This window comes from Eulemur rufifrons, chromosome 6 (genome assembly GCF_041146395.1).
Source record: "Eulemur rufifrons isolate Redbay chromosome 6, OSU_ERuf_1, whole genome shotgun sequence".
Classification (NCBI taxonomy): domain Eukaryota; kingdom Metazoa; phylum Chordata; class Mammalia; order Primates; family Lemuridae; genus Eulemur; species Eulemur rufifrons.
The window spans coordinates 3,966,853-3,984,446 of NC_090988.1; the positions used below are offsets into that span (position 1 = coordinate 3,966,853).

Genomic DNA, 17,594 nt, shown 5'->3' on the forward strand with positions numbered 1-17,594 from the left:
ACTGGAGAGAGGTGGCAGGTACAGACCCTCTGACCCTGGGGCTGGCGGAATAGGGGCATGCTCTCCTCAGGGGACAGACTCCTGCCCAGCCGCACCTGGGCTCCTGCCTCCCTCCCTGGCATCTGAACAGAGGGCCCCAAGGAGGCAGCACATGGCTGAGGCCAAGCCCTTCTCTGGCAAACAGCTCACGGGCTAAAGGGATGCTCTTCTCCCTTTGCTCTAGGAGGAGGAGGAAGCAAAGTAAAGACACAGTAAAGACAAAGTTAGAATACTGGAGCTACATTTTCTATTCATTCATCAAGCAAATATTTATTGAGCACTTATTATTTGCTAGACATCATTCTAGGCATTAAGAATATAATGCCTGGTGAACAAGACAGATAGGTTCCTGGAGCTTACATTAAAATCCTAAAATATCAGGAAGGAAAATGCCTTAAAAGCATGCAAACGTGCCTCAGCCAATGCCTGTATTTCCTCTGTACTGCCCCGGTCAAGGTCACCAGTTGATGCTCAGATATTTCCAATGATGGGGAACTTGCCCCTCCAAAGGCAGAGTACCTGAAAGCTCCAGATGGCCACACTGAGGACTCTGCAGGTCTCTCTCCCCACCCAGCTGTGCAGTCTTAGGCAAGGGAGCCAATAGAGTATTAGATGCAATATTAGGATGTACTCATTTTATTTTATATCAAGGCAAAATATGAGGCTTCACCTCTCTGTTTCTGAGTTAATTGCTTGGGGCTAAATGAAACAAGCCAGCTCCATTCTCTCAGGCCCAGAGCACCCTGATTCCCCAGCCTCTGTCACCAACAGGCTTCCCTCCCAGCGATTCCCCAGCAGTGGGAACCCAGGGTGTGCCCCCGCTATCCCCTACTTCTCTCCTGCCGGGCATCCCTCCTTCTGACCTGAGCAACCTCTAGGGGACAGGCAGGGCTGTGGTTGCTGGAATCTGTCTGCAGGGCAGAAGAAGAGCTCGCCATATTGGATGGGGAATCGGGTCTTTGGGGAGCCCAGGATGGGGTGTCAAAGAGAGCCAGGCTGCAAAGGTGCTCCTGCCTGGCAGGAATCTGGGGATGCCAGACACCAGGAGCTGCCACCCTGGCTGGGTTCCCCATGCTCAGACCCCAGCAAGTCCCCTCTCTTTCCCCACTTGTCCCTGGGGTTGTCCGAAGAGGCCTTGCGGCTGTCTGGGCGGCAGCTAGGAGCCGCATTTCCAAGGAATAGGAACGGCAGGCGGACCAGATGGAAGCAATTATGAGGAAAGCTGGAGAGGAGTGGTCCGGGAGGGGCTGGCAGGGAAGGAGGAAGGAGAGCAGAACAGAGAACACTGCCTCACCCATCGCCTGGGCCCAGGGCACGGGCAAGGAGAGGCTGTGTGGTTCAGGACAGCAGAAGCCTGGGTTTGTGTCCCACCCTTGGCAGTAACACACTGTGGCCTTGAGCAAACACCTTTACCCCTTTGCACCTGGCCCTCTTCATGTGCCACAGGAGGGGATGGGCAAGCTCTGGGAAGCAGTTGAGAACTGGGCAGTAAAGTGCAGGTTTTGGAAGCCAGCCTGGATCTGAGTCCTAGCTCAGCTATGTGACCAAGGTCAGCTGTGTGACCATGGCCACGTAGTTTAATCTTTCTGAGCCTCCATTTCTTCATTTACACATGGGCTTAATAATAGGCCCATTGGTGTGAGGCTCACATGAAGTGTGGTAAAGTGTCTAGCACATCTTTTTTTTTAAGTTTATTGGGCCAGCCTTTTAATAAGTGCTTGATTGATAAGTGGTAACTATTTTTGTTATTTGCTAAGAATTTGTTGTTATGAGGACAGATGTCCACCCATGCTATAATTGGCAGAGGACACAGGGCAGACCCAGGGCACAAGGAGCATCACTGCAGTGCCTGGAACCTGCACCTGGAGGAAGGTTTGGACCCAAGGCTGGCCCAGCACCTTCCAAACTGGTCCCTGGACCCTTCCTAGCTGCCTCCTCTAAACAGGAAAGCAAGATCCCTGAATGAGCTCAGGCGGCGAGAAGGGACTACCCTGCGCTCCCAGCTGCGACTGGGCTTCTGCAGCCAGGCCCGCCTCGCACTCAAGGCCAGATGGGAAACTGGGGGCCCAGTGAGGCCCACACCTCACCTCAGCCCGAGCGGCAGCACCTTCGTCCCTGCCGGGCCAGGAGCAGAGCCCAGAGCTCCAGAGTCTAGAACCATCACATCATCATTGTGCAGGGCAGTCTGGGGGCACGGGCAGAGATGGGGCCGTGGCCTGGATGTGGGTCTCCTCGTCCCAGGCAAGGGACCCAAAGAAAAGCCGCAGCTCCGGACACTCACACCCTCCTCACCCTGAAAAGCAACAGCTCAGGCAGCCCCTTGGTAGAGTGCAGCCCCCCCTGGCTCAGGGTCTGCAATCGGAAGCCCCAGTGCACGTGGCGGGGCCTGGGCAGCACGCGCCGCTGCTCCCGCCTGGGCCTCCGTCTGTGGCATGAAGACGACTCACACACACACGCCCCTGGGACGTGGTAGGGGTTGGGGTGACTCTGGGGCCACGGACAGCCAGGAGCCCATGCAGGGGCGCCCAGAACACTCACACAGAAGCATTGAATACCTCTGGGAAGGGGGCAGCAAAGCAGAGAGGGCAAATAATGACCACAGTCCCCCAGTCTGCCTGCCCTTGCCATTTCCTCATGGAAACCAAAAGCTTTGGGACAAGGCGCCTGGTTTTGAGAAGTAAGGAGGGTCCTGAGGGCGAGAGGAACAAACAACGGGAGCCCGGCCGCCAGCAGCAGCTCGCTGCAGGGAGAGGTCAAACACGCCCGCGCGGCTGAGCGGGTGCCGTGAGCGCGGGTGCCCCTCACCACTCACTGCCCTGCTGTCCGGCGTCCAGGGCCCACCTCCGAGGACCCTCCACCCGCTGGGAGCCCAGAGGCTCGCCGTGTTAGTCTGTGGCAGGGTGACCCCTTCCCTGCAACAGATGGTGCAAACTTTTGAGCCGCTCTGAGAGGAGGAATTCACAACTCTACTGGAACAACCTCTGTGGCAGCCTCTGAGGAGACTCTCGGAGACACTGGCCAATGCAGGGTGACTACAGAGTGACCACAGCTCGAGATGGAGCACAGAAAGGGGGCCTGGCCTCTCTGCTCCTACCTGGTGAAGGGAGGGAGGCTTTTCCAGGATTTCTTACAATTCCAGGAAGGAGCAGATTCTTGGTTCTGCCCAGAAAACTGGATCCTAGGAGGCTAAAAGCGCCAGCGGGGTGGAGAGGCCACAGCACTGTTTCTGAGGAGTGGGGAGTGAGTCACTGCTTCGGGTAGGGAAGGGGGTGAGGGAGGGAGGGAAGGCAGCTCAGAAGGCGCCACGGGCTTCCTCAGCCTGGGCCCTCAACTCACAGGGAAGGCCCTGCTGTCTCTGAGCAGCAGCCCCCGCCCAAGCCAAAGATGCTCTCTCAGCCCAAAGTCCAAGCAGGTGACTCCTAACTTACTTTTCTAACTTCTCCACCCACTGCCTAACCTTCGTGTCATCTTGGAGTCTGGGAGGCTGGCCCCAACTCCTGGATCTCCCTCCACTTCTTGATGGAGCCCAGGGCCCATGGGGCAGCCTAGGACAGGGGACAGGGCCTCCAGCACAGAGGGACAGGGCCCAGGAGCACTCTGGGAGTGGGAGCAGGAGCAGAGCAGGAAATGCATCGCAGGAGCCTGGGCCACCGCAGCTTGGGCAGGGCATCCCCACACCAGCCCCCAGCAAGCAAAAAACCCACAAGTTGGTTTCTAGGCCTAAGACAGCTGGCACCTCCCAGGCACCCTCCCCAGAATTATAAGGCAGCTTTGGAGAGTAGGGTGTGGGGGAAGTATCACTAACAGCAAACATTTACATAGTTTTTCCTCCACCAGGCACCTTTCAAAGCAATAACACATACCAACTCATTTAAAATCTCCCTGGCAGATGCAGGGCCAGGGCCCAGAGGAGGTGGGAGGGAGGGCAGGGTCTGTGCCACTGTCCCGCACAGCTCACGAGAGTGGCACTGGTTTGCGCCTTTTGTGAGAACCCAGCCCATACCAGGCCCGTTCCCAAGGTTCCACAAAGAATAAGTCTGCCTGAACTTGGCTTTCACGCTGCGCCTTGCTCCCACGGTGAAAAGTACAGGCTTCCGCTAGAAGTCTGGGGTGGGGGTGCCAGCCTGTGGGTGGCCGCGAGGTCAGGCAGGGTGCAGCTGAGCACCCAAAACCGCCTACGCCCCCAGCCATCTGGCAGCGGCCCCCTAAGCCAGGCCCTTGGGACCAGTCTGGGGAACAGAAGAAGCCCCCACAGTAGGTCAGGCCTCACACCACACAGACCTGAGCCTCCCCCCAGACTGGGAATGGAGGGGGCAGTGCTGGCCAACGTGTTGGCAGTTCTGGGCTGGCCAGGAGGTCCCTGCCAGCAAGTGCTCCAAGAAGGCACCCAGAGCTGACAGCTGTGCCCAGGGGCTCTGCCCCCAGCTTTAGCCCACCCTCCCCTAACCCTACCCTCCGCACTGCCCACCACCCAGGCAGCTCTGAGGCACAGTGGCCTGGGCCCAAGGACCCCCACCCCGTGGCCCTAGGGCCCTGGGCAGGGCCAGCCTCCAGCTGGCAACCCCACCTTTGGGCTCTGCTCAGCGACCTTGCGACTCCTGGACACAAATGGACCCTGCAAAGCCCGTCACCTCCAGCAAGGCCAGCCCACGTGTGCTGGGCTTGATAGGGGTAGTTGTGGGAGGAGAAACCATCACTCAGAAGATGCTGGAGGTGGGGGAAGTCTCTTCAGCCCGGGCGCAGGGTTGTTGGGGGGGGGGAGAAACTTTCTGGGAAAGAGGACTGTCCTTCCTGCTCACTCCAAGGGAGCGGGGAATCGAGCTTCCCGCGAAAATCTGGTCCAGGGAAAGGGACCCCAGGAAGCAGCTCCCCAGGGCTGTGGCCGCCCCACCCGGACCCGCGATGCGCCCACGTGCTGGGCCGGACCACCCCGAAGGCGCGGCGCGGGGCTGGGGCCCGGCCGCGCGGGACCCCCGTGCGCCCCGCGCGCCCCGCGGCCCGGAGCCGGCCCGTACTCACCCTCGAGGGCGGGCGGGCGGGGCAGGTCCGCGCGGCTCCGGTCCGCTAGGCGCACCCCGGCGGCGCGGCGCGACGGCTCTCCGGCCGGTGGGTCCCGGCGCAGGGCCGGCCTGGGAGCGGGCGAGTCCGCCTGCGGGGAGGGCGGGGGCCCGGCCCGCGGGGGCGGGGAAGGGGCCGGACACGCTTGCGCACACGCCGAGCCGGCGCCCGCGCGGGGGAGGGCGGGGGCGAGCCGCGCCGTGGCCGGCTCGGGTCGGCGTGGAAGTCTGCGAGGCCCAGGGAGGCATGGTGCCGGGCGCCGAGCAGCGGAAGAGGAGGCCGGATGGGGTGAGGGCAGAGCCGGGGAGGCGCTGTCTGTGAGCGGCGCCAGGATGGGTATGCATGCCCAGCGCAGCCTCTGCACGCTGCGGAACGACGAGATCCAAGGAAGGGTTCTCTGCTGTCCGGCGCCGGGATCCGTGCCATTCCCTCGCTGGGGAAACCGAGGCACGGTGCCTGCAGGGCCTTGTTCCTTCCTATCCCACACGCACGCAAGGCAGCCAGGCGCCCTGGACAGAGACTCGAGCCCTTCCTCTGCCCTGGTCTGGGCCTGTGGCCTCGAAACTGCTTCCTCTGCACCCCTCACTTGTGACGCTTCTTGGCTTCTCAACTTGCGTTCCTTACTGAAGGTGCCAGGCATCCTGCCTCTGGGGGAAACCCCACAGGCCTCTGACCCTGGGTCCTCGGGCCCAGGCATTTCCCAATAAACCTGGGAACTGCCCAGGCTGAAGGAGAACAGAAGTCACCCTGCAGGACAATCCGCAGCCCCTCAAGACAGTCCCTTTCATAGGTCAGCACAGTGTTTACCGAGCCCTAATGTGAATGGCCCAGCGCTGGGCACCCAGTTCCTGTCCCCAGGAAGCTTACCATCCAGCTGCAGAGAGAAGGCTCACAGTGGACTCTCATCAAGAATAAGGCAGGACAGGATGTGACTGAGTGCAAGATGTGAGTAACCGACAGTAAGTGCAAGGGGCTGAGAAGTGGCAACTCAAAGCCTGATACAGCTGAAGCCAGAGGGCTTATCTGTTGAGAACCTGTAACTGAGGAAGCTCTGCTCTGTGTGAGTGAAGTGAGAAGGCCTCCAAGTTCTTCCACAGGTGGCTGTGTTCCATCCTAAATCATGCCTTGCACTGGCATTTCACCAATGTCTAACTTAATTTTGTTTGGATGGTGTCTTTGGCTTAATCAGTCAAGCATTCACTCAACAAACATTTGTTGCATATCATCTCCTGACCTGGAATTCAGCTGGGTATGAAGAGCACAATGACTAAGTCCCTGCCCTGGGCAAGCCATGAGAGAGAGGGAAGATCCTTCCTGTACTACAGATAGGAAAACTGGCCCAGAGAGTATAAGCAACTTCCCTCCGTGACAAGCTGCATCTGGCAGAGCTGATCCAAGAATCGGCCTAGCCTCTGAACTTGGCTGTTTGATGAACTAGATCTAAACACAGTTTGCAGTTCTGGCTATGAACCATGTAAACTTCACTCTGCCAGAAAAGTGAACTTAAGAACCAACTTTTGCTCCTGAAGACCTGAGTTCCAACTCTGCCTCTGCTACTAAATAGCTTTAGTTTTCTTACAGAAAAAAAAAAAAAAAGGAAATAACTATGCTTATTCAAAGGGCTATTGTTGGAATTAAATTAGGCAACCGATGTGAATTTGCTCTGAAAGTATAACCTCCTATGTAAGTGTGTGCTGTGTAATGCAAATGGAATGCCTCTTCTAACCTATAAGCTGTATTCAGGTTCTCCGCCCCCGGCTTATCCCAGGCTTGGTTGCTGGGTGCCCAGAAGCTAACTGTAATTCCGTTCTCCTCCCTTAGGCCACGACGTGCTTACTCATGATCTCTCCCCCCAGTTTCTTAACAGCATAGCCAGAAGCTTAGCTCACTGCCTAGAAGCCGTATCATCTGCGGGGCAGGAGGTATGCAATTCTGGTGCTTTTTTTTTTTCTCTTCTTCTTTTTTTTTTTTTTTTTTTGAGACAGAGTCTCGCTCTGTTGCCCGGGCTAGAGTGCCGTGGCGTCAGCCTAGCTCACAGCAACCTCAAACTCCTAGGCTCAAGCAATCCTCCTGCCTCAGCCTCCCGAGTAGCTGGGAATACAGGCATGCGCCACCATGCCCGGCTAATTTTTCTATGTATATTTTTAGCTGTCCATATAATTTCTTTCTATTTTTAGTAGAGACGGGAGTCTCACCTTTGCTCAGGCTGTTCTCGAACTCCTGACCTTGGGCGATCCTCCCGCCTCGGCCTCCCAGAATGCTAGGATTACAGGCGTGAGCCACTGTGCCCGGCCTTCTTCTTTTTATTTCCTCATGCTTTTTTGATCCCAGGCTCTGGATTCTGGAGCCCCTCTTGACTCCATGGCACTCCTTTGGCCCATCTATAAGACATTATGAGTTGCTCAGCAAGAGGCAATGTGGGCCGGGCGCAGTGCTTCACGCCCGTAATCCTAGCACTCTGGGAGGCCGAGGCGGGAGGATCGCTCGAGGTCAGGAGTTTGAGACCAGCCTGAGCAAAAGCGAGACCCTGTCTCTACTAAAAAATATAAAGAAATTAACCGGACAAAAATATATAGAAAAAATTAGCCGGGCATGGTGGCGCATGCCTGTAGTCCCAGCTACTCGGGAGCCTGAGGCAGTAGGATCGCTTGAGCCCAGGAGTTTGAGGTTGCTGTGAGCGAGGCTGACGCCACGCCACTCTAGCCTGGGCAACAGAGTGAGACTGTCTCAAAAAAAAAAAAAAAAAAAAAGGTGGAATGTGATGGGACGAGCAGGGCTCCTGGGACTATTCCTCTTTGAGCTTAGCTGTGCCAGGGATGGGGCCAAGGCATCCTGAGGAATAACAGGTCTGAGTCCCCCCCGAGCCGTGCCACTTCTGTCCCCATTTCTTCTGCGTCCCTTTTACCTCTCCTGTGTTTCTCCTGGGAAGAAGTAGCAGGACACCTCTGCTAGGGCAACCTCAGGAGCAGAGGGAGGAGACAGGAGGAAGGGATGTGGGGGAGGTGCAGGTGCATCTAGACCTGAGAAGCCCAGGCCCTGCGGCTCCTCCTTGGCAGGTGTGAGCAGCAGCCACGGAGCCACTTGACAAATGTGCCTCACAGGCTCTGGCTCCTGTCCCTCACATGTGCCACGTTAGCATCCTGTTCCCTAAGAGGGAACAGCAAGATGCCATTTGAGGAAGAAATAAACCCATCCAGCATCTCAGATGCTTTTAAAAATAGCAACTCTGGGATGGTATTTCAGTTCCTATTTTTATCAGATTTATATGGCTGGGGCATGGAGCCACGCTGTTCCCAGGGTTCTCAGTAGCAGGGACGTCACTGCTGTGGTGTTAGAAACCTGCCAGAAGGCTAAAGCTGAGATGCATTCCAGGAACCTTTAGGCTGAAGAGATCTTGAAAAGTCATTGCATGCAGCCCCTGCCTTTGTTTATGACCAAATCTATCAGAGAAAGTTTATGGCTTGCTTTTTCCCTTCAAGTCTCTTGGTTGCCATACCTCCACTGTATAGTCTAGGACTTCACAGCCCTTCTGATCAGGAAGTTATTTTTAATACTGCCTTAGTCCATTCAGTCGGCTATAACAAAATACAAACTTGGGTGGCTTATAAACTACAGAAATTTATTTCTCACAGTTCTGGGGGCTGGGAAGTCTAGGATCAAGATGCCAGGAGCCCACTTCCTGGTTCATAGACGGTCACCTTCTCACTCTAACCTCACATGGAGGAAGGGTGAGTCCTCTTTTATGAGGCACTCATACCGTTCAGGAGGGCTCTACCCTCATTCCCTAATCACCTCCCAAAGGTCCCATCTCTAATACCATCACTTTGGGGGTTAGGAATTCAACACAGGAATTTGGGGAGGGACACAAACATTCAGGCCATAGCAAATATCCAGCCCAGACATCTCTGATTCCATCCTTTTTGGTCACTCTCAGAGCAGAGAAATAGCAGCCAACATTTACTGAGTGAATACTATGTCCCACAAAATTCTCTTATTTTTAATCCTCACCAAAACCCTCTAGGGGAAGCGCTATTATCACTCCTATTTCATGAGCAGTTATGTAACTTGCCCAAGGACAGACTTGGTTACGGAACATACTCTATGCTCGAGCCATCAGACCACTCTGCTTCCCAAGCAGGGGAGAACAGAACCGTATGAGATCCCCTCCTAGCCCTGGCTTTTATTTCTTCAACACAGTTCTGAAGGAAAATGGCTGGTGTTCTAACTGCGTGTGCATGCCCATGCTGGAAGCTTCGCTCTAAGTCCCAGCCATACTGAGCACCGATCTTCCTAACTTTTGGGCCTTTGCTTGTGCTTGCCTGTGGATGACAATTATCAAGTTTTAGCCTAGAACACAGAAAGACAAACACAACATGGTCTCACTTGTATGTGGAACCTAAAAACATCTAGTTCATAGAAGCAGAGAGAATGATGGTTAGCAGGGGCTGGGGGCGGGGGCAACAGAGAGAGAGGATACAAACTTTCAGTTTGACAGGAAAAATAAGTTCAGATCTACTGTGCAACATGTTGACTATAGTTAATAACAAAGTATGTAGTTGAAAATTACTCAGAGAGATTTTAATTTTTTATATATATGCACAGTGGAATACTACCTCAGATTTTAAATGTTCACACAATTTTAAAAAAGGTAAGTATGTGAGGTAATGCATGTTAATCAGCTTGCTTTAGCAATTCCACAATGTAGACATGCATCAAAACATGATGTTCTATATCATAAATATATTCGGTTTTTATTTGCCAAAACAAATAATTACTTCTTTAAAAAAACAAAAAAGTTTTAGCCTACAGGTTTAGCTCCTTTTGGCCTAAGCCCTCACAGCCCCCTCAACTTCAAGGCACTCATCAGTTCTGCAAGTACTTCAGAGCTAATGCCCGTGTTCCTCACGGAGTCGTAACCCCCATCTGAGCTCCACCTCTGGTTCTTACCACAGAAAAAGAAAGGTAGATGCTCAAAACCTATTTATTAAATCAAACAAATTCAAACAGTTTATTTTTTATTTTATTTTGAGACAGAGTCTCACTCTGTTGCCCAGGCTAGAGTGAGTGCCGTGGCGTCAGCCTAGCTCACAGCAACCTCAAACTCCTGGGCTCAAGCGATCCTCCTGTCTCAGCCTCCCGAGTAGCTGGGACTACAGGCATGCACCACCATGCCCGGCTAATTTTTTCTATATATATTTTTAGCTGTCCATATAATTTCTTTCTATTTTTAGTAGAGATGGGGTCTCGCTCTTGCTCAGGCTGGTCTCAAACTCCTGAGCTCAAACGATCCGCCCACCTTGGCCTCCCAGAGTGCTAGGATTACAGGTGTGAGCCTCCGCGCCCGGCCAAATTCAAACAGTTTAAACAAATTCAGTTCCTGCTTCTTTTGTCACAGTGGTTAAAACTTGGTGACTTCAAGTCGACATGGACTTCAGAATCCAGTATTCAATAATAACAGTAAAACTTAGGGGTTGTCAATATTTTGCTAAGGATATTTTTAAAACAATTACTGTTAATTATCACCTTCTTTTTATAAAAGAAAGGACATTTTAACATTATATACACGTTTGGAATAAAGATAGTCCCTTCTGAGAAGGAAGACTTGGCAGACCTACATCAATAGAATATTCAAATGTTTGGGATATGGAAGTATTACAAGAGAAACATTTTTAAATATCACTTTGTATGTAATAATTTCTTGATTTGTTTCTCAGTTTGGAGATCTGTATTCAAAAAGGACATGGAAAATGGAGCTTGAATGTGATTTTTCTCAGTTTCATGTTGACAAATAGAGACCACTCAGCAATTTTGCTCTATTAGGAAACTTTGCTATTGTGAGGCAAATGGAGAGAAGCCAAGGAACGACAGCCATCATGCTTCTGATTGCTGCTTTCCTTCCCCAACCAGGCCAGAAAGAAAGTAGGCCAAGTGCTGGCTGGAAGCCAGTCGTGGAGTGGTCCAGCATTTATCCGGGAAGGGTGACATCTGCCACAGCTCCCGCAGAGCAGGGACACGGCATGCACGTGTGGGCATGCAAGTAAACACAAGCACACAGGACCAACTCCTCACACTGCCAAGGAGGGGTTGGCATGTGCTACTTCATCAAGGTAGGGCTGCAGATATTGTGCCTGTTCAGGAAGCTCTCAGGGAAGGCGGGATGTCAGGCTCTTGAGTGATAGCAGGAGGAAAGCATGGCTCTTACGCTGCATCCCCTGGCCTGAGAACCAGGAGGCCTGGACTCAAAGCCTGGCTCCATTCCTCCATTCGCACCTGTGCATCGAACGCTTCCTGCGGGGAAGCACTGCCCTAGGTCGTGGGCAGATGGTAGCAAACGGCCAGAAGACTCTGCTTCCTGGAGCCGACATCCACTCCGTAACACCGGACAAGCCTCCCTGAGCCTGCTGCTTTGTAAACTGGGGCAGGGATGAGAGTCCCATGGAATGATCTGCTCTATTATAAAGTGCTATAATGTTGCTTCGAGCCAGACAGTATCCTAGGTGTTGGGGAAACAAAGATGACTAAAACAGAGCTCCTGGCCTCAAGCCCTCTCAATTTAGCCGGGCGGGGGCCGGGGGGTGGAGGTGGAAGGTAGACAAACTAAGTTACAAGTAGAAATAAAAAGAGGCAATGTGCATGAAGCTACCTTGACAAGCTACCCAGGAGCGTCTGATAGAAGAGATTACCCTATAAAGACACAGAGAATGTCTTCTGCAGTCTCAACAGTACTCAGCATAGTGGCTGACCCAGCGCCCCTCCAGCACAGGGCCTGGCCGAGCCGCATAGAATGAGGCACAGAGGGTGAGAAGACCAGGAGCTGGGCCCTAGGGAGGGGCCGGGGCCACATGCTCTGTGGAGATCACAGAAGAGTGCTGGCTGGCTCTGAAGGGGCAGGCTTGCCAGGCCTCAGGCAGAGACTTGTCTTTCCAGGTATAAAAATAAGGGGTGAGGTCTGCAGAGGGACCCTTCTGATCTGTTCTAAAGATAAATGAAGCCGGGGAAGGAATGCAGGCGACACTATCCCAGAGGGGCCTCTTCCTGAAGAGTGGGCCAGCCTGTGGGAAAGCAAAGACACCTTTCAGGGTGCAGGGCTGTCCCCCGGGAACTGTGCCCTGGGCGGGCACTCTCTGCCCTCTGTGACTCCCCAGCCCGGTCTGTCCCATCTCTCCTCCCTCTTTGCAGATGTATTCATCCAGCATCAAATTCCTGCCAGCCATCCTCCATGGCGGGAAGGAACAGACGGCAGCAAGAGCCTGTGGAGCCAGGCCTGTGAGAAGCACCGGGGGGGCAGAAGTGGGAAGGCCTGCTCTGGGGGGCTTCACCTCACTCCTTGTAGTGCTGGAGACCAAGACAGCGCTTGCTTGTCAGGACCACGTCTGCTTTCAGAGAGGAAGAGCGGCACTTCTTCCCCTGGCACCTGGAATGGGCACAACTGAGACGCAGGGAGCAGGCCTGCGAGCTGGAAGCTGTTCTGTAGACTTCTGTCCAGCCCTCTGCCCCAAGACCTCAGCAATGGCCAGTGTCACTGCCCACAAGAGTACTGGCTTTTAGTCCAGGAAACAGTCAGACGTGTGGTGGCCACGAGATGGATCCTGTTGACGCCATCTGAGATGTGCCTTCCCACCTTGGTCACCACCAGAACCAGTGCTTATGCTGCGACTCCATCCTGCCTGAATCCGGGGGCTCTCGAAGATTGCAGAGGCCAGTCACTTTGCTGTGCCTTGTCTGAGCTCCCTGAAGCCTGGAACAGGTCCCTAAGGCTTTCTGACTACACACTCCACTCCCCTGCCATTTCTAGAGTCTCCTTCCCAGGGCCACAGAGGGCAGGTGTGGCTCTCCACAACACACAACAGCCAGTGTGGGCCTGGAGCAGGTGGCAGCACCTGGGCCACCACCTGAGGGCCTCACCTCCAAGTAAAGGGGCTGGACTCTGAATCCAGACCCGCTGGTTCTCGGGCCAGGGGATGCAGAGTAAGAGCCGCCCCTCTGCCTCAGGGCTTCCTTCTGCTGTACTGAGGAGCCCAGCATCCTGCCTTCCCTGAGCGATTCTGCACTGTTCCTGTGTGGAGAGTGCCTTGTGTTTACCTGTGTGCCCTTCCACACGTGCCACGTCCCAGCTCTGCTGGAGCAGTGGCAGATGCCATCCCTCCCAGATGGGCCCCTGATGGGTCCCTGCCTGGTCATCAGCCTCTGGCACTCTGAGGTCCCTTCCTGGTCTCAAGCCCCTGTGAGCCTGTGGTGCTGATCACACCTGGAGCCCGAGCCCCTCAGAGCTCCATCGACTGCCGCCGTGCACTCTGCCTTGCTGATACGCTGTTCTGTACTTGATCTTCTGGCTGCTCCAGCGAGTCTGTTTTGTCTTCCTGCCCAGATAAAGAACTCAAGGACAGGACTCACGGACCAGCGGACCAGACCAGATAACGGAGGCAAAGGCTTTTCAGGCTTGCATCATGTGATTCTTATTAAAACCCTCCCACTTCCAGGCACCAGTCCCCTCTCCCCGTCAACAAGAAGTTGATCAACAAGGGTGACTCAGGGCGGGAGGCGTGACCTCAGTGTTGGGGAGGGGAGGAGGAAGTGCCATCAAAAAGCTCTACAGATAATTTCCTGAAAGGTTCTGAGTTTGGTTTTTTGGGGAAACTCCTCAAAGGAGAGGTGGGGGAAGGGAGGCTGTGGCAGGACAGGAAGGAGGCAAACGGAGGCAGAGCCAGGGCAGGGAAGCCGACATGGGTAGTGAGCACAGGGGTCTGGACAAAGCCCTCGGCACCTTCCAGGGCTGCTCCACTCGGCGGCTGAGGCCGCCCCCCGAGACTTTCCACCCTCCTCAAGGCCTTCCCACTGGTTCTGTCCACCCCTGCGCCCTCACCCCCGCCTGCCCAGGCCACGCCAGCCACACCAAGTGAGCCTGGCACTTTATTCACATACTGGGAATAAGCCAGTACCAAATATGTTCTTAGAAAACTCACTTGGAGATAAAAAAAATCCCACCCCCACCCCTCCCCAAATTCCACCAATCTGTGCTCTTCTCCCCACGCTGACTCAGCTTTGCTGCGCCTCCTGCAAGAGCTGGAGCAGGGGGTCGTCGGCCCGGAGGGTGAAGGTGAGCGTGCGCCGCTCGTAGTGCCTGGGGTCACACTCCAGGTTCTCGATCACCTGGGCCAGCAGGTGGGCCCGTTCCACCCCTGAGCCGGGGGCCTCGAAGCCCAGGGCGGTGAAGTGCACGTGCAGGTGGTAGTAGGAGGGCAGGTAGTGCAGGTACACTCGCAGGCGGTCTCCCTGCACCTGGTAGCGCTGCTGGATGGCCTCCTGGAGAGGAGAGGGGACGGCAGTCAAGGGGTCATCACACTGCCCCACAGCCAAGGCCATGCCCCACCTAGAGCCTCCCCCTCTTCATCCCGGGCCAGCTAGTAAGAACCCTCCAGACAGCTCTCTGCCCACTGTTTGCTTGGGATCCTCTGTCTTCCATTCTAGGAAGTCCACCAAGGCAGGTGGCAGCACCAAAGTCAACACTTTTTTCCCCAAAGGAAGGGCAGTGGCCTGGATCAGGGTTCCCCACCCCATCTGACCACGACACTGGGAATCCAGGAAAGCCGAGTGCTAGGGGCAGGCCCAGATTCCCAAGACTGTGGGGACCACCCTCCCTCTGGATGACTGACACACATGTAATAAATCAGGGCGGCGATGGGGTGGGGCTGTGCTAAGAACTCGGGTCAAGGAGAAGGGATGGGGGAGGGCTGCTGCCAAACAGACCAGGGAAGTCTCAGCTCCTTTCGGAAGGGGAAAGCATCTACTTTGGCCCTGGCTCCCTTTGCCCACCTCTGTCTTGCTCAGGGGTAGGTCTTGCCTACCAGCCTCCAGCTTCAGGAGCCCCTAGGGCTTGGAGTTAAGAGGAGACGCTGATCTCCACTGTGGGCTCACATGCCCCAGAACTGTCTTCTGCCTCAGCGCTCACTCAGGGACCTCTGCAACAGGGTAAGACACAAGCAGGAGTGGCCCGCAGGTGAGGCTGCCCAGGCCGCTAGGGCAGGTCATCTCCCCGAGAGGAAGACATCATTCTCTGCCATCTGTGGCTTCAGGGGCTGCTCCATAACAGAAATGAGTCACCTCAAAAAGATAATGGCAGCCAGAGGGGCGTGACATGGGCAGGCGAGACGGGAGGAGGGGAGGAGACGGTTGCGGTGCAGTGGCAGGGGACGCTGGGGCTCGGGGAGAGCCCTTCCTCCGGGTCTGCACTGGCGCCTCAGAGCGGCAACAGTCCAAGCGGGCAGACCTCGCTCCTGGCTGGGCATCCTTGTGACTGTCGCCTCTGGCACAGCAGCCAGAGCTTCACACTTCAGAGTGGGGAAAAAGGCTGAGACCCAGTCACACAGAATGGTGGATTCAGAAGGGATCCCATCCAGATACTGCGGTCCAGAGAGATAGAGTGACTGGCCCCAGGCCACTCAGCTGGATAGGGTCAAAATGTCAGGCCAGGACCACAAGCCAAGATTCCAGACACTTCCCCCAACTTCCCCTGCTGCCAGGGCTCCCTTCAGCCCCCTATAATTTCATTTGATTCAACAAGTATCGCAGATAGAAAGTGTCCCAGAACACTAGGTGCTACAGAGTTTAGTCTGCTCTCAATCTACACGAGGAAGCACATGTGGACACACATGTCAAGTCATGTGCCCGCACAGCCAAGAAACTGGCCTGGCCTGGCCTGATGTGGTTGTCGTGAGAGAGGCAGGACGCCCTGGAGGGAGGGGCTGGGATGTGGAAGATAAGAGATTGTGGGGTGAAGGCCAGAAGCCCAGCCCAGATGGGACCTGCAGATAAAGGCTGGGACGGGGAGCCTGAAGGTGCCGACAGGTGGCGGGAAGTAGCGCTGGGGAGCAGGGCAGGGCAGGGGACACGGGGCCTTGTGAATCAACCTACAGAGCCTGAACAGGGTCCCCGATGCTGGCATCCAGAGAGAAGCAGCCCTTTCCAAGACAGACTCTGGGAAGGGTAAGGAAAGGAGCCCAGGGAACACGCTGGAGTCTAACTTCTCTGGGCTTCGACGTGGTTTGCTGAAGCGACTCACCTGCCCCTGGCGGAGGATGTTCCTGAGCAGCGGCAGGTGCTCTGGAGTTAGGTCCCGCAGGGATCTGATGCCCCGGCGATGGCAGATGGCGATCAAGTACAGGTCATCAAGCTGTGCGGAGACCAAAGGGAAACCAGGCTCAGCAGGGGCCAGGGCCAGGGAGGCTGCCAACCCTGAAAATTCTCACATAAGCCAGGAAGCGCCTGCCCCCAGACCTGCAGAGCCCACCAGAGCCAGTCCAAGAGACCTCACAGCAGAACTGATCCCCAGGCAACGTGGGCGTCCATGTGCCCAGGGCAAGTGGGACAGTCTAGGGGACAGGGCTTCTACATATTCTTCCTGCTAAAGAACATCATGTGGAAGTATCTGTCTACTCACCCTGCAGAGCTGACAGGGTTGGGGGAGGCTCAAGAGAGAGAGACAAGGACAGATCTTTCCCTCCAAGAGTTTACAGTCTGATCGCATGGACATAAGTAACTCCACTGTAAGACCAGAAGTGATCACAGAACAGGAGGGAGGGCAAAGACTCTGGCTAGGTGGGCAGCCCAGGAAGGCCTCCTGGAGGAAAAGGTAAAGGATGTGGGTCTGGAAAAAGAGGCAGAGTTTGGAGAAGGGACATCCAGGAAGAAAGAACAGTGAGTGCAGAGGCTCCAGGCAAGAACGTGTAGCGGACGTGAGGCGAGCGCTGTAAGCAACACGATCTGCCTGGAGTCAAAGGCATGTGAAGGGGCACAGGGGTACAAAGGACGAAAAGGGAACCTAGGCCAGCTCACAACGTCCATCCACACCAGAGTGGCTGACGTGTTTCTCTCCTCCAGCGTCTCAAGTTCATGGAAAGCCCCTCCTGCTGTCCTTCCTTCCTGAACAGCACCAGGCTGAAAATCTGGAGGCCACAACAGTGCAAAGAACCAAAGTCAACAAGACCTTGTGCCAGAGAGCAATTGCACACCTCCTCTCACCCAGCAAACCCTCCCTGCCCACCCAGACCTGGCCTTGCCCGGTCGTCACACCCATGTGCCAGGCAGGCCCGACTCTAGGGCTCCAAGGGACAAGACACGGGAATCCAACAGTGCCCAGCCCTGCAGTCCGAGCTGCTGGAAATCCTCATGGAGATAATTTGGAGACCATGAGTCACCCAACCAAATTCCCAGGGGCCCCCCACTTAAAACCTGAGAAAGGGATGTTCCCTATGACTGCCTGATGCCCAGCTGTGTCACAGTCTCTTCAAGTCATAAGCATCTTTCCCGCCAGCGTTCTAACAATCTGGGATCTCTGCCCCAGGCCTGCTGCAGAGGAGCCCATGGGGAAGCTTCTAGCATGTGGCTGGGCTGAGCCTCCCGGGCCTCAGTTTTGCCCACGGGTCCCTTCTGGGCTCTTCCTTCTCATATCCTGTGCACAGGGCCTTTACTCTGTCACTAGCTAGGAGTCTAAGGAGAAG

At 55.2% G+C, this 17,594-nt stretch overlaps 2 protein-coding genes across 7 annotated transcripts in view; both read right to left on the minus strand.

The window, feature by feature from the left end:
* Positions 1 to 5,192, minus strand: part of ST3GAL4 (ST3 beta-galactoside alpha-2,3-sialyltransferase 4) — a 31,493-nt gene extending 26,301 nt beyond the window's left edge. For 3 of the 5 annotated variants that reach the window (XM_069468650.1, XM_069468648.1, XM_069468645.1), the window contains exon 1: positions 5,059 to 5,192. The gene's annotated coding sequence lies outside the window, so the exon portion shown is untranslated. Of the gene's footprint in view, positions 1 to 4,606; positions 4,904 to 5,058 lie in introns of those variants that run through there. The other 2 variants (XM_069468649.1, XM_069468647.1) reach the window with 1 other exon arrangement.
* Positions 5,193 to 13,535: 8,343 nt separating this feature from the next.
* Positions 13,536 to 17,594, minus strand: part of DCPS (decapping enzyme, scavenger) — a 41,593-nt gene continuing 37,534 nt past the window's right edge. For both annotated transcript variants that reach the window (XM_069470706.1, XM_069470705.1), the window contains exons 5-6: positions 16,157 to 16,267; positions 13,536 to 14,400 (exon numbers count right to left, since the gene is read on the minus strand). In XM_069470706.1, the coding sequence (XP_069326807.1) occupies positions 14,134 to 14,400; positions 16,157 to 16,267 (378 nt within the window). In that variant the 3' untranslated portion in view covers positions 13,536 to 14,133. The remainder of the gene's footprint in view (positions 14,401 to 16,156; positions 16,268 to 17,594) is intronic.